Source organism: Mirounga angustirostris, unplaced genomic scaffold (assembly GCF_029215605.1).
Source record: "Mirounga angustirostris isolate CCGP_5_RB_7025 unplaced genomic scaffold, mMirAng1.0.hap1 SCAF_11, whole genome shotgun sequence".
In the NCBI taxonomy this organism is placed as follows: Eukaryota; Metazoa; Chordata; class Mammalia; order Carnivora; family Phocidae; genus Mirounga; species Mirounga angustirostris.
In genome coordinates, this window is record NW_026991719.1 from 88,873,328 (window position 1) to 88,888,661 (window position 15,334).

General features: G+C 42.7%; 1 protein-coding gene across 3 annotated transcripts; it reads left to right on the forward strand.

Annotated features, from left to right (window-relative positions):
• The first annotated feature begins 5,835 nt into the window (after positions 1-5,835).
• Positions 5,836-12,070, forward strand: NXT2 (nuclear transport factor 2 like export factor 2). 3 transcript variants are annotated; one of them, XM_045881441.3, is made up of 4 exons: positions 5,836-6,211; positions 7,214-7,300; positions 8,854-8,998; positions 9,878-12,070. In XM_045881441.3, the coding sequence occupies exons 1-4, from the start codon at positions 6,197-6,199 to the stop codon at positions 10,057-10,059; spliced, it is 429 nt and encodes a 142-aa protein (XP_045737397.1). In that variant the 5' UTR covers positions 5,836-6,196; the 3' UTR covers positions 10,060-12,070. The 3 variants fall into 3 exon arrangements, with proteins under 3 accessions (XP_045737397.1, XP_045737407.1, XP_045737415.1); XM_045881451.3 differs by lacking the exon at positions 5,836-6,211 and adding an exon at positions 6,334-6,625; XM_045881459.3 differs by lacking the exon at positions 5,836-6,211 and adding an exon at positions 6,612-6,738.
• Positions 12,071-15,334: the final 3,264 nt, after the last annotated feature.

The following is a 15,334-nucleotide window of genomic DNA, read 5'->3' on the forward strand; positions in this document are numbered from 1 at the left end:
GAAAAGTGGGGGGGCGCCTGGGTGGCTCAGTTGGTTAAGCCTCCAACTCTTGGTTTCAGCTAGGGTCATAATCTCAGGGTCAGTGGATCAAGCCCCACATCAGGCTTCAGGCTCAGCATGGAGCCTGCTTGTCCCTCTCCCTCCGGCTCTGCCCTTCCACCTGCTTGCACATGCTCGCTCTCTCTCTCTCTCAAATAAATAAATAAATAAAATCTTAAAGAAAAAAGAAATTAGCTCACACCTTCACTCCCTTCAGAATGGATTCAGAATGGGGATAAAAGCAAGCTAAAAGGAGAAAATCTCATTTGGTCATTCTCTTTTAACCACCTATTTTGCCTAAGTTTTTACTCCATGCCAGTGGTCTGAAGTAAATGTTCAATATATGAAAAGCACATAAAGTTAGTCCCTCAAAACCCGGCAAATATATCAATAATAAAAAGGCATCCAGTAATGGAGTCTTTCAAAAGATATACCAAAGTGCTATCTAGGCAGACCTTCTGAAATGGCAGAGTGAGGACCTCTGTATATTCACACCTCCATAAAAACAATGAAAACACCAACAAACATTGTCAAAATTAACTTGTCCAGAACTCCTAGAAATTAAGCAAACACTAGCAAAAATCTGAGGAGCATGTATTCAAGAAAGACTACTGAACACCCGTAAGGACATCAGCGTTTCTGGTGATGTAACTGGACCTACTCACCTACTCACCTACTCACCTGTTCCTATAGCCCCCTCCACAGCTCTATGGTAGTGAAAAGACAACCCCCAGAATGAGACAAAATATTTGCAAATCATGTATCTGATCGGGGACTTGTATCTGGAAAATGTAAAGAATAATTAAAACACAATAATGAAAAGACAAGCTGAATTTTTAAATATGTGAAGGATTTGAAGAGACATTTCTCCAAGAAAGATAAACAGATGGTCAATAAGCTCATGAAAAGATGTTCGAGATCATGAGGCATCAGGGAGATACAAATCAAACCCACACTGAGATATCACTTCACACCCCCTCAGATGGCTATAATAAAAAAGATAGACAATGACAAGTATTGGTGAGGATGTGAAGAAATTACAATCCTGATGCATTGCTGGTGGGAATGTAAAATGGTGCAACCACTGTGGGAAACAGTCTGGCAGGTCCCTAAAACATTAAACAGGCTAAAAACAAGACAAAAGCTGCCCCCCCCCCAAATGGAGTTGCTTATGCTAAGCCCCATATCATCAAACAAGACTTAATTAGTTTTGGCTCTCCCGGAAATGGAATCTCAAACCAGTCAATCAGGAGTCACCTGATCAGCACCTAGCATCGCTAGGTGATGTGACTGATAGACCCCTGCCATCCCTTAAAGGAAAGTAACCTTGCCATAACCAATCTGCTTTTTTGCCTCATAGAACTTCCTTGTTCCTTCTCCCTTCTGCCTATGAAAGTCTTTCATTTTGCACAGCAACTCAGAGCTCCTTTCTATCTGCTAGATTGGATATTGCCCAATTCATGAGTTGTTGAATAAAACCAATATTCAAAATTTACTCTTGAATTTTATTTTTTAACACGTAAGTTACCATATGACCCAGCAATTCCACCCCTAGATATCTCCCCAAGAGAACTAAAAACATATAACCGCACAAAAACTTACACAAATGTTTATAGAAGCATTATTTATAATATCCAAAAAATGGAAACCACCTAAATGCCCACTAATGGATTGAATGGATAAATAAAATGTGGTACATCCATACAACGGAATACTACTCTGCAATTAAAGGAATGGGAGTAGGGATACATGCTACAACATGGATGAGCTTTGAAAGCATTATGTCAAGATACATACTGTATGATTCCATTCATATGAAATGTCCAGAATAAGCAAATCCATAGAAGCAGGAAGTATATTGGTGGTGCCAGGAAGTGGGGGGCAAGAGGAATGGGAACCGCTAATGGGAAGGAAAGGGGTTCTTTTCAGGGCATTGAAAATGGCCTAAAATTTCATGGCAATGCTTGCATGACTCTGTGAATATACTAAAAACCACTGACCTGCACACATTAAATGGGTAATTTGTAGGGTATGTGAATTACATCTCAATAAAACTGTTTTTAGAAGCGTTACCTGATGTGAACCGGCCAAAGGTGCCTAGCTAACGTACTTGGTAGGGCATGAGACTTAATGTGAACAGGCTGAGACTTAACGTGTACAGGCTGATCGCCAATCAGAGACCTAAGAGGAAGGGGCTGACTGCTCGGATCACTTCCCTCATTGTTCTAGACTAGTCCATCTCAAATCCAGAGCAAGGTGAAGATTCAGATAGGGATGGTAGTAACTCCAAACAGCTTTAATTCCATTAGGTCACCAGCAGTCCGAATCAACCCAATTTATTGCTCCTACAGAGCACCCAAGCCTAGCCTCTCCTGAACTATACTGATGCCTCCCAATACACCAAAGCTACCTAATATGTCTCCGCTTCATATTCTCAAATAGCTGGCTGCATAATCTCAGCCACGGGTAGGGGAAAATAACATTCCTCAAGCAGGGACTGCATGCCCATAACAACAATGTTACAAAACATGCATTAATATTATTATTTCTATTTTACAAATTGGGAGACCGAGGCATGGAATGGTTAGGTAGTTTGGCCAAGGTCACAGAGCGACTCAGCGGCATGGCCAGGATTTGAACCCGGTGCTGGTGCCAAGGACAATGTGCTTAACGAGGATGCCCTTCTGTGTTCCAAGAAAAGCCCTTTCACACCTTTTCCTACTCGATTGCCCCACTTTTTATACCTGTGCAGTCATCTAGCAAAGAGCAATTCCGTGTCTGGTTCGCCTGGTTCCCATTTGTCCCCCCAAACATAGTTTTCATATGGTTTAAATTCACTGTTCTGACCAACCAGAGCCCAACATTGTTTCCAATGTTGTTTTCCCAGCCTCCCACCCCTGTAGCACAGCAATAAAAGTGCACAAAGTTCTGTGCAAACATTCAGTGCAAAACTCAGTCTTCCCTCCACCTCTAGCTCGGCTGTCCCCCTTTCAGTACTCTCAACACTCCTGTAGTCCCCAGCACTATTGCCCCCCACCAGTAGCCACTCATCACGGCCATAGGACAGGTCACAGCCTACGGGGCAGGTAGAAATGTAGGGAATAAACACTTCAAAATAAGGAAGGCTGAAGCACACGCATGGCTAGCAGAGTGTCTAAGAGCAAAGACTTTGGGACCAGCCAGCCGTGGGTTGAAATCCCAGCTCCACTAGCTGTGTCATTTTAGCCAACTTACTTAACCTCTTTGAACTGCAGTTTAAATTCTTCAAAATCTAGGTAATAATGTGTCTCTCTCCAGGGGTCCTGAGGATTGAATGAAATTATAATAAACACCAGAGACATATTCTGAACTTTCAGTTAAGAAATACAATCACCTAGGGCGCCTGGGTGGCTCAGTTGGTTGGGCAACTGCCTTTGGCTCAGGTCATGATCCTGGAGTCCCAGGATCGAGTCCCGCATCGGCGGGGAGTCTGCTTCTCCCTCTCCCACTCCCCCCTCTTGTGCTCTCTCTCTCTCTCAAATAAATAAATAAAATCTTTCAAAAAAGAAAAAGAAAAAGAAATACAATCACCTATAAAGCAGTAAACATGAGTCATTTCTGGCAAACCGCAGTAGTTAACTTTGCCAATGTTGGTGAATAATGGGAGAGAAGTCTGGAAAGGCAAATTGAGATCAAAACCAAACCTTTAAAGATGAGGAAATTTTTGGAAAAATAAGAGTGATAACGTTTGGGTATAGAGGAGAGAAAGAGAGGAGAGGAGAGGGGAGGGGGACAGGAGGGGAGGGGAGTGGAGCAGAAGGGAGAGGGGGAGTGGAGCGGAAGGGGGAGGGGGAGAGGGCAGGGGAGCGGAAGGCGGAGGGAGAGGGGAGGGGAAGGGAGTGGAATGGAAGGGAGAGAGGGGAGGGGAAAGGGGGGAGGGAAGTAGAAGGAAGGGGGAGGGGAGGGGAAGGGAGCAGAGTGGGAGAGGGTGGAGGGGAGGGGAAGGAAGCAGAGTGGGAGGGAGGGGGAGGGGAGGGGGAAGCGGGGGGAAGGGAGCAGAAAGGAAGGGGAGGGGAGAGCGGAGAGGAGGGGAGAGGAGCAGAAGGGAGGGGGAGAGAGCACAGAGAAAGGGAGGGGGGAGGGAAGAGGGGGTGGGGAGCAGAAGGGAAGGGGGAGAAGGGGAAGGGAGCAGAAGGGAAGGGGGAGAAGGGGAGGGGAAGGGAGTGGAAGGGAGACGGGGGAGGGGAGGAGAGCAGAAGGGAGGGGGGAGAAGGGAGGGGGAGCAGAGCAGAGCAGAGCAGAAGGGATGGGGGAAGGGAGGGAGGGAAGTGGCAGGGAGGGGGGAGAAGAAGGGGGGATGGGGAAAGGAGGGGTGGGGAGGGGGAGAGGAGAGGATCGGAGGAGAGGGGAGGTAGGGAAGAGAGAAGTTGCTTAAAAAAATGAGCAGAATTGAGCAAGTTACTTGGAATTCCTCTGTAGTTCATTAATATTTTGTTTATTGTCTAGCACTCCCATTACACTGTGAACTTTACGAGGATATGAATCATGTCTATTTTATTTACCACTCTATATCCAGAACCTTGCATAATGTGGTAGTCCATACTAAGAGTTCATTATTTTTTGAATGAACAAATGAATTAGGTGATGGGGGGGCTAAAAATAAAGATTCCAAGAATTCGAGCATAGATAACTGAAAGGATACAGAAGATTGGACATGCAGAGGAAATGAGTTTCAATTCTGGACTCTATGAGTTTGAGAAGACTGTAGCGCATTCTGGTGTTCATATATAGCAAAATTCCATATGCGGAACTGGAGGTGAGGGGTGCTGGAGATGTGTATGAAGATTCATTAGCATACGGGTAGCAGTTGAAGTCACGTGGGAGGAGGGATGTTTTAAATTAGAGACAGCCCCCGGAAGTGACGCCAGTAAGAGGGGCGCAAAGGAAGGAAGCGGATAGGTTTGCAGTTGAAGGTGGTCTGAACGGCGGCGGAGAGCTAGGGGGGCAAAATACCGCTGAAGTATGAGAAAGTTCAGGAGAGACTCCTCTCATGGCAGAGACTCAGGAAGACACCATCGAAGAAGGGACTATGCTGATGAGGAGCCACATACCAGTCATTCGCGGTAAGACTATAGAGATGGCTAATTGATTTGACCACCCAGAATGTGTTGGTGCCTTTGAGGTGAACGGTTATTAAAGGATGCTAGAGAGTGAAATCAGGTTGGAGTGGTAGTTAAATCGCTTGGGCTTGAACCCTAACTAGTTTGTGACCCTGAACAGGTTACTTAATCACATTTTGCCTTAGCTGTAAACTGGAGATGATTATCTAATAGTGTTATTGAAGTAATAAGTGAATATGGATTGAAATGCTTAGAAAAAGTACTTTGCTCGTGGTCACCACGCAATAAAATTTTAGCTGTTGTTAGAGTAGGTTGGAGAGAGTGGTGAATGGTAATGTATACTAATCTTCATTTGAAGTCTGAGACAAAAACCGCATGTGCATGCTAGAATGAAGGAACTTGATAAGCCTTTACTTATGAATAGCAGATAACCAAATCTGTGATTTGTGAATAATTTTAGGAATGCTACTGAGACCGTTGGGATTCAGTTCAGTGAGGCTAGATTCTTCCAGAATGTTCCAGAACTTTAAACCGTTCTCCACCAGTCATGCGCAGTGTGGTTGCATACTTCGCCAAACTCCACCCCTTTTTCCAATAGGCTACAGATCTAGTAGGGCTTTCCTCGCGTCTCTCATTGGTCTTCGGCTAGCCTTGGCCCCGCCTCCTGGAGCAAAGAAGCCCCCCTATTGGGCCGTTTGGATCTTTGCTTGTCCCGTGTCCCTGGGAAAATGGATACTTTTGGTTAGAGTATCTAGTTTATGAAAGCCGAGGATTTTTTTCTTCCCAACGCAGTAGATAAATAGCTAACAAACGAACACAGGAGGCAGATGGGAGGGTATGGTCGGAACTGAAAGGAAGTGTACTTAAGGTTGGAACATCGGGGTGCTTTTAACAACGGACCGAGCTACTTCCGGGAGAGAATGGGCGGGTAGAGAATTCGGCGTTTGGCGGGTTTAGCTGTCTTCCTAAACATTTGGTCCTGCAGCAGGCAAGGGCGCCCGACACGTGAGGAGGTAGTGACGCCGCCACTGCCAGAAAAGGCTGCTTCGGGCTCGCTCATGGCCACGTCTGTGGTGAGTGCCGGGGCCGCGGCAGGGTGCCGGGGCGCCGCGGCTCGGGCAGCTGAGGGGAGGGGCGCTGGGGCGGGCTGGCTGGTGGTCACGTGGTCCAGTGGCGAATCAGGGCCGGGCCCGCTGGGCTCCGGGGGGCGGGACTCGCTCTCTGTAGCCCCTCTTGGTCCGTAGCCCACCTATCCCCCCACCGCCACCCCAGCTCCCGGCGTCTGTGCAGTCGCTTTCGGATGCTGGAAAGGACCCCGAGATGGGAACTGGCGAGAGGCGGGAATGTTGGCTTCTGTTTATGGCTTGCGATCTTTTATTTTATTCTCCCTTATTTCCCTCTACAAATAACTTTCGGTCACCTGACAGAAATGAAACGGATTCTTAATTCAAATAATAGGCTGGGTTCAGTGAATGGCCGGGGAAAAGGTACTTATTAATCATTCGGCAAGAGAAAACCCCAACAGCATTTCTCGTCTTCGGTTCTGCAATTCTTTGCAAACGCCGGTGAATTTTTTACGTAATGTGAGCAAGTTCCCCAAGTATGTAGTTTTTCAAGTATTTCATTGGCCTTTATTTCGTAGTCTTATTATAATTTTCCCCACGGAGCAACTCCTTGTCATAACTTCTGATTCAGCGCTCCATCCCCCGCCTTTTTAAAGGTTCAGACCACATCATTTTTATTAAGGTGAATGTTTTGTAAAATATTGGAAGCCTACAGTACTTACAGCACCAGTTACCAAGCAAAGATTATCAATTCCCATTTGAAATGAGAAAAAATTCACTGAAGAGGGATGAGTGTGTCCCAAATACACGTACTTTAAAATGGGGGAAAAATGTAAAAACTGGAAACTCCTGAGCCCTGAACTTTACAATGTCCAAATTTATATAGAAGAATATGGACTGTGTATGGAGCTACAAAGTGATTGAAATAAATGCTCAGTTTTTGTTGGTGGGTTTGTGTTTGTTAGGAGTTGGAGGGGTGGGTAATGTACACGTCTAAATTTTTTCTCGTAGGATTTTAAGACTCATGTAGATCAGGCATGTAGAGCTGCTGAGGAATTTGTCAATATTTACTATGAGACAATGGACAAAAGAAGACGGGTGAGTGTTATAGACTCTACTACTCTTTGTTAAGTACCAGGGGTTTTGGGGTTTTTTGTTTTGTTTTGTTTCATTTTTTTCTTAGCCAGCCCTTCATCCGACTTGCGTAAGTGATCATTGTGGACTTGTTCTTTAAAAGTGCATTGTTTAGAGAAGGATGGGTATGATATTATGGAAGTGCGAGCTCTGGGATCCTGTCTCAGCTTTGCATTTACCTAGTTCTGTGACCTTGGGCAAATTGCTAACCTCTCTTAACCTCATTTTATTTATAGGGTGGTAAATGGCAAGTAACTTACTGCACTTTGACATGGGGCTTGACATATGTTTACTTAAATATGTTACCTTTTTTAATCCCATCATTCAGCCAGTATGCTTAAAAAAAGCATTAGTGCTAGTGAAGGAGTCTGACATTATAGGGAACGTTCCTTGATTTGCTCATTTAATTTCCTATATTAGTAATTTCTGATTAAAGCTCACAGCTGTAGTTAGCACTCACAAATAGGATCCACATGGCTTGGATACTTTTAGTTTTCAACAGAGCAAGTTCTCTTGTCATCAGCTTTTTTGTTGTGATTTATCCCTGAGTCATATCTTCTAAGTAATGGTTTCAGTATGTGCTGGAGTCTTGCCTAGGTCCCTTATCGGCATAGGACTGCTTTAGAGAGCTTTCTTTATGCTGCAGGTACAGAAGTTAATCTCACAAAATTTCTATTTTCTATTTCTAAATTTTTATTTTTTTTTTTAAGGCAGAAGATAAAAGAAGTTTCTGGTACTGATGTTTGACAAGGGACCTGACAATGGATGTTTGTTGTGTCTTGCTGCTTTCAAAAATAAAGTAGCAAAAAAAAAAAAAAAAAGGCAACATAGTTTTATTACCAGAGTCAAGATAAGGGGCTGGTCTTTTCATCCAAGTGAAATTTTAGGATTAAGCAAATAATCTGTCCTGTGACATACTAACTCCTGTGCCTAAGGGGTTAACTGTTGAATTCTGCCTTATGTGGGGCCTTAACTTACATGACTTAGCAAAGACTCTGCACTAGCAAGTACTTGTGATTCTTTTGAACAAAATACCGTGTTTGAGTAGTAGTAAAAGAAATTCTTCCTAACACATACGACATTAAATGGTTCAAACATTCGATGATTCACGTGTACGTAAGCACTAGAGTTGGAGTGTCCGGGTAGGACCCGATTGACAACTTTAATTCTCAGAATTAAAAACTGGAGGGAGACTAAACCTGGTTTGGGGCTGCATGTGCATGAAACTCATAATCATTTAATTCATTTTAACAAACAGAAAGTAAAACTTCAAAACCCTCTTCCAGTTTGGATGCAAAGTGTTCTTGTGGCTGAAGTAAAATCATCTCTGTTAAAGCCAAGATTATGAGGCAGACCTTCCTTGCTCACATTATCTTCCAGCGGGAGGGTCAAGGAGATGGAGGTGGAACTATGGAAGTGTTTATATGCCACCTGTAACCCTTTGATCCATTTCTGTAAAATGCTTCCCCAGAAACAAAAATCTTTACCTTTTTTTTTTCTTTTTTTTCCTCTTTAAGGCACTAACCAGGCTGTATCTGGACAAGGCCACTTTAATATGGAATGGAAATGTTGTTACAGGGCTGGAAGCCCTAACTAATTTTTTTGAGATGTTGCCTTCTAGTGAGTTCCAGGTCAATATGTTAGATTGCCAACCAGTGCATGGTAAGATCACATTCTTTCAACTTCTTTTGTTTTCCTTTAGTGAGCACTGAGCTTGACCACCAAAAGCAACAAGCAACTTGTAGCGACAGAAATAATTACTTTTTGGAACAAGTTAAAAATGAAAAATTCAGTCAGATCAAAGTTTTGGTGTTCTTTTAGATGCGTCTAATTCCAGAGGACCACTAGTAGGTTTTGTTGGATAATATGATTATGGTTTATTAAAAATGAGTGAGAAATTGAGGTTCAATGTGCTTTTGGTTGATGGGAGAGGACTAATTATCTATTGTCCCTGAAGAAACAGCTGCCTTTTGTGCCTTGAAATGTTTCCAGAGAAAAATTAGAACAATTTCTGGTTAATGTTCCTATCTTACAACCTCCTAAAATTTCACAGAAGAAACTTATTCTGTTATGGGGAAAAAATGATTTGGCAAGAAGGAATTTGATTCAAGGTAGATTGATGCGATATGTAAGATTGACCTCTAGGTGGGGTCCTAAGCGTCAGAAGTAGTAGTTTAGGGTGATTTTTTTCCCTCTTTCATAGTTTTTGAAAAGAACAATAACTTAAGGCAGAGTAAGAAAAAGCACTTTTAGAAGCCCAATGAAGTATTAATAAATGCAGAAACCAAATGGTCCTGTGTTAGATATAAGCTCTTCATTTTGAAACTTTAGAGTCCCCAAACTCCTTCTGGACTGAAAATTTTAATATGCTTTGGAATGATAATTCAGTTTTCTGCCTTTGGGTACGCATGCTCAAGGTAAAGAAAGTTTATGAAACTTGTGTGTGTGTGTTAAGTTAGAAGCAATGTCGTTTAAGCCTGAAAATCTGCTTCTTTAGAGATAGAAACTGTGACCTCTTCTCTTTTTTTTATGTGGGTAAAGAGCAAGCTACTCAGGCCCAGACCACAGTTCTTGTTGTGACCAGTGGAACTGTGAAGTTTGATGGAAACAAACAGCACTACTTCAACCAGAACTTCCTGCTGACTGCCCAGTCGACTCCTAACAACACCGTGTGGAAGATCGCAAGTGATTGCTTCCGTTTCCAAGATTGGGCTAGTAGTTAAAAGGGGGCAGAAGTCCATTCTTGTTTGGTCCATTAGTTCCAGCAACATAAATTTATGTGAAGTAGTTCATTTTATTGTGGAAGCACTATAAACTGATATGTGCTGAAACTCTGTTTTCTTTAATACTTTTTTATTCCTAGCAGCACCTTTTCTAGCGGCTGCCCGTTTGGATTGTTGCCCTTAAGAGCTTTAATGCTAGTTTTTTACATGCCTTATATACATTTCACTAATGACATTCTTGTGGTAATATTGTACACATGGTCTCTGTATTAACATATGCACTGTGAGCCCAGCCTATTGCAAAAATGAAACCCTTTTCTAATACTATCTATGGGATATCAGCACAACATAACTCTCTGGGAGGAAGTGGAGTTTTTTTTGTTGTTGTAGCTTAATTTTTTAGTAAGACACATCCCTATTTTCAGTAAATGCTGGTAATGAAGTTTTAATATAAGGCTTATCCAAATCAGTTCAGTGAAAACATTACTAATTTAGGTTTGCATAGCCGCTCTGACACATTAGCATGTAGAGATGTTCAGTAGTCTTTTTTCGCGTTAAGTAATTGTTTCATGTAGGCATGTTTTCTTATGGAGTGAATTAATCTACTAAAAAGTTCCGAGTTAATACTTGAGTATTAGATATACTCAGTGGTTTAAAAGCAAAACTACTTAAGATTTTTCTTGGCAGCTCCAAGTTTATAACTTTAGGTAACGGATGGTAGTGGCAGTAATAGCTTTAATGGGAGAATGGGGAGTGAGAAATGGAGAGGATCCAAGGTGGGCCAAAAGTTAAGGAGGGTGGCCAAATGGTAAATTTTTGGTACTTGTTTTCTACCTCCTAAAAATGTAGCCTATTTTTAGGATTTAAGTCATAAATTATCCTTGCCAAATGGTCCTGAGTATCACTTTAGTTCAAAGAATGCTTTTGAAAGGTTTTTCCCGTGCACCTCATACTTTTCACCAATCTACGTCTCAAATTTATTCAAAAACTTCTGGGGGTAAGATGTCAGTAATAATGCTGACCCTGTAGGGTCTGACAGGAAAGTGGGAAACAAAGCCATTGCTATCTCTTCGGGACACCCTTAGCTTCTAAGTCTTCCATGTGAACTTCAGGCCAAAAGTCTCCTATGTATTACCCATCCCCCAAAGTTAAGTGATTTGTTCTCTGTGTTTTACACTGTCAACTGCATTTTCTTTCTTTCTTTTTTTTTCTTATTTGAACTTAAAATTATTTAATTTGATGATTCGTTCTTCTGTTGAGCAAATAGAACTGTTTTAAAGCATGTTCCTGTCATGTGGCTAGCTCTTGGTCTTTTTAAAGAGAAAATAGGGGACAGCAGATTTTCATAAGCTCCTAGGCTTCAAAGGAACAACTTGATTCCTGTTCCATCTCAAAATCTAAAGGGAAAAAGCTAGCTTTGGTTTTTGTTAAACTTTAAATTTTTCTCCATTCTTGTGTTTATTGTTTCAGTGTTTTTAAGATAAATGTGCCAGCTTCATTTCTCCATCGCACCTCAAAGTTATGGTTTCTCATCACTTATTCTGAAAACCAGCAATTCATTTACTCTTGCCCCAAACGACACATTTTACTTCTGATGTGTTAACAGAATAGAATTAAATATGGGAGAATGGGGTGGAACCGAAATGTAGCCCTCACTCTCTTGTAGTACTGATCAAAACTTCCACGTTCTAGTCTACTCCAAGCGAGCTCATTCCAACTTTGGATTGGCCGTCGAATCCTACACCTTGAGCAGCAACAGGCAGTACCCGAACACTGGCCTTTCCCTTGTAGAGAACGGTCTCAAGTAAAAGCTGCACATAACTAGCAATAACTGAATTGAGCGGTTATATTGTATGTTTTAAGACTTCTATATACATTGCTTTTTCCAAACTCTGTAGAACTTTTAAATGGCTGGAACTACTCTTGTATGGACTAAGACTGTATTTTTGACATGATATTTTTGTAACTTGAAAAAATAAAATAAAATTTGCCTTGTGACAAGTTTTCTCAAGCTTGTTTTAAGGTCTTTTGATTTTTTTTTTTTTTTTTTTTTTAAGGCTCGAGGTAGTTTCTTTACAAGAGGAAGTTTTTCAAATTAAAAAACACACACATTAGGGACACCTGAGTGGCTCAGTCGGTTAAGCGTCTGCCTTCGGCTCAGATCATGATCCCAGGGTCTTGGGATCGAGTCCTGCATCGGGCTCCCTGCTCTGCGGGGAGCCTGCTTCTCCCTCTGCCTCTGTCTCTCTCTCTCTGTCTCTCATGAATAAATAAATAAAATCTTTTAAAAAAAAAAAAAAAACACACACATTAGAATGTTGAAAACAGTGGTTGACAACCTGGATTTTTGTCTTTTCTCTAGCCCACCTTGTTCTTTTCCTATCAAATATTCACACTTGTGAGATCACCTGTTTGAGGGAGCAGTGAGGTTTCCAGTGAGATACTGGAAATTTTAACCTTGAGGAACTTTAGCCAAAATGCTGGATTCAGCAGGCAGTTAAGCCAAAAGACAGCTGGTTTCCAGAAAGAAGGGTCCCATTTATTTCAGTTCTACCTTAAAAATATGTCACCAGGCACTTGGAGAGGAGTGAGAAGAGGCAACAGCCCTTGAAACCAACTACCCTTTTCCATCTCTTCACAGATGCACTTATTTTTCACAATTTAATATCCCTGAAATTGGCATGGATCCTAAATTGATGCCAAATCATAGTTGAATTGGCTTTTTCCCCCCTTTCCTCAGTAGTACCAAAAATACTGGGGAGCCACACAATCAGTGGCATCTTAGATGAGATTGATGAAGTACAGTAATGAGTTGCCTAGATAAAAATGGTTAGGAGTCTACTTAGGTCTAAATTTGTAGGTGTAGTGGAAGGCAAAGGCTATAAGCCTAGGAGGCTCGTCAACTCAAGATTCAAGTTCTGTCCAGGTATTTGTATGACTAGCTTTGTATGGCTGGAAGAGCCATGGACCTTATTTAAACATGCATGAGCCTTGGTGAACTGGAGTCTTAATGTGTGCCTGGTTTTTGGAAATTACCCAGTAATATACGATGTGTCTAAAAGATAATCCCGGTGAGGTTAAATGGTACATGTGGTGTTTGGAAAAGGAGCAAGCAGTCCAAAAAAGGCAAGAAGATATCATGAGATCTCTTATTCTGGAATATTGCTGGATTGACTTGCTTGAAACTAGTGAGGCAGGAAATTCAGTAGAAGGGGACTTCACTTGCTAATTTGTATTATTTAATACAGGGTATAGAAAGGATACGCATGGTATAAAGGATAAAGATCTATCTAGGGGGAAACGGTAGGGCATAGTTGGCTTTTGGATTTAACAGTTGGCTCCATACAATGAAAATATTTCTTCAAAACACCTGGCTACAAAACTGCTGTATTCTATTAATAAACATTTGCCCTTCTTTGCCAAATGCAGCTTTCTGTACAAAAGAGTTCTCAGTGACCCTGTGTGGGCTATGTAAGTCAGTCTGTCTTCCTAGAGAAGCACTAAAAAGAGGAAACATATTGTTGGAATAACATATCCAATGAAGGGTCTTAGGATACAGCCTGCATCTCAGATTGAGGTATATGATCTTCTAGATCAGTGGCTTTCAAAGGCTTTGCTCTAACATATAATAAGTATGAAATACCACAATCCAGCACACAGATGCATGCATGTGACAAACGAAATGTTATGTCCAAAATAAACCTCATGCGTACTACTTGCAAGTTGTTTCTGGTACTTTCTATCTCATTGTACTACTTTTTTTTTTTGAAAATTCTGATCACAGCCTGCTGTATAGATTTTTCCAACTTCTTAATGGACTGTAGCAGCAGTTTGGAAAACAAAAAGGAACAAGCCTGTAATTTTCAGTATCACTTTCTAGTGGGGGGGTGGGGTCGGGCAGCTTCCGAAAAGTGGTGCTATGTGTCAGCCATGTCACCGTGACTGAGAACTGATCAAAAACTTCCTCCTCTCGTATTTGCGTGCCATATTTGCAGAAAGCCATGAAAGGCAGCACTGTTTTCCTCCCATTCCTTATCTTGCACCCAAAGTTCAGAGCTAAGAAAGCAGCCGTTTAGTCTCCCGGCAGAATCCGAGAGGCCTGTATGGCAATGAAGGCTGGAAACGGGGAGGAGGTGCCCGATTTCAGGTGTCCAAGAAGAGCATTAAGAAGGCATTCTGGCAGAAACCCTCTGATGAACATGGTCTAATACTGCATAAACTGTATTTTGGTCTATTTTAAGTCAATCCTGTGTGTGCATTTTTTCCCTTTCCTCGTGGACATTCCAGACATGGTGCACCAGCCCCCGGGTTTAACATAGGCTGTGGTGGTCTCGATGGAGTCAGTCCTGGTCCCAGACCCAAAGGAGACCTGTATTCTAAGGCTGATTTTGTGACCTTTGGTGATTCGCTTACTCTGGGCTTCTCTGGCTTCGGCTGTGGAATGGAGACTTGCCCGGTCTGGCCCACCAGGTGGTTGTGAGGCTCGAATAAGACAACAGATGTGAGAACAGTGCACAAGACTAATGGCTAGATGTCTTTGGCTTGGCCATTGGCTTTGGCCTCTCCCCAGATTCTGGTTCTTTGAGGGTAAAATCAGGTGACAAGAGACGGCCGTCCATGACCACAACTTGTCACTGCCTGTGCGAGACTTCAGCTCCACAACGAGGCTCAGATTAGAGCAATACAGAGAGAGAGGACTGTTCTACTCTACAAAAGAGATGTAGGCCCTTCAAGGGAAGCAAGAATAGCAATCCGCAAATGTCTTTCTGAGAGGTCTTTCTGTCATGGGAAGAAAAAAAAAATGGCCTGGAACATTACCGATTCCAGATCTCTTCCACAAGGGCAGGAAATCGGGGAGAGGAGTCTGCAAGGCGGGTGGTCGGCGTCACCAGCCCCGCTGGAGCCCTGAATCTCCTGAGCTGGGCAACATGCACTTTATTCCCCTATCCTTTTGTACTGTTCCTGAAAGAGCCTCTGGGGCTGATTCCTCTAATAAGCTTATTTGTCTGTCTGTGGCACCCCGGATTCCCAGTGGTCTGGGCCCCACTTCAGAGGCTAATAATTCATTGGCTTTGGGTGCTGCTGGAGAGAGAGAAAAGGCAAGCCTGGGAGAAGGGACCAGAAGCGAAATTAGCTGGCAGGGGTGGGGGTGGGGGCAATTGGGGAAATGTTGCTTTCCAAACAACTGGAAAGAAAAGGGGAGGAAGTGGGAGAGAGAAACCAGAAAATAGAGGCTCCCTTGGACAGAGGATTTATAATCACTCTGGGAGGGAAG

Bases quoted from the DNA above. Each gene is read 5' to 3' on its own strand.
- NXT2 (XM_045881441.3), top strand. The intron at 7,301-8,853 runs GTGAGTGTTATA...TTCCTCTTTAAG, and splicing joins CAATGGACAAAAGAAGACGG to GCACTAACCAGGCTGTATCT. The intron at 8,999-9,877 runs GTAAGATCACAT...ATGTGGGTAAAG, and splicing joins AGATTGCCAACCAGTGCATG to AGCAAGCTACTCAGGCCCAG.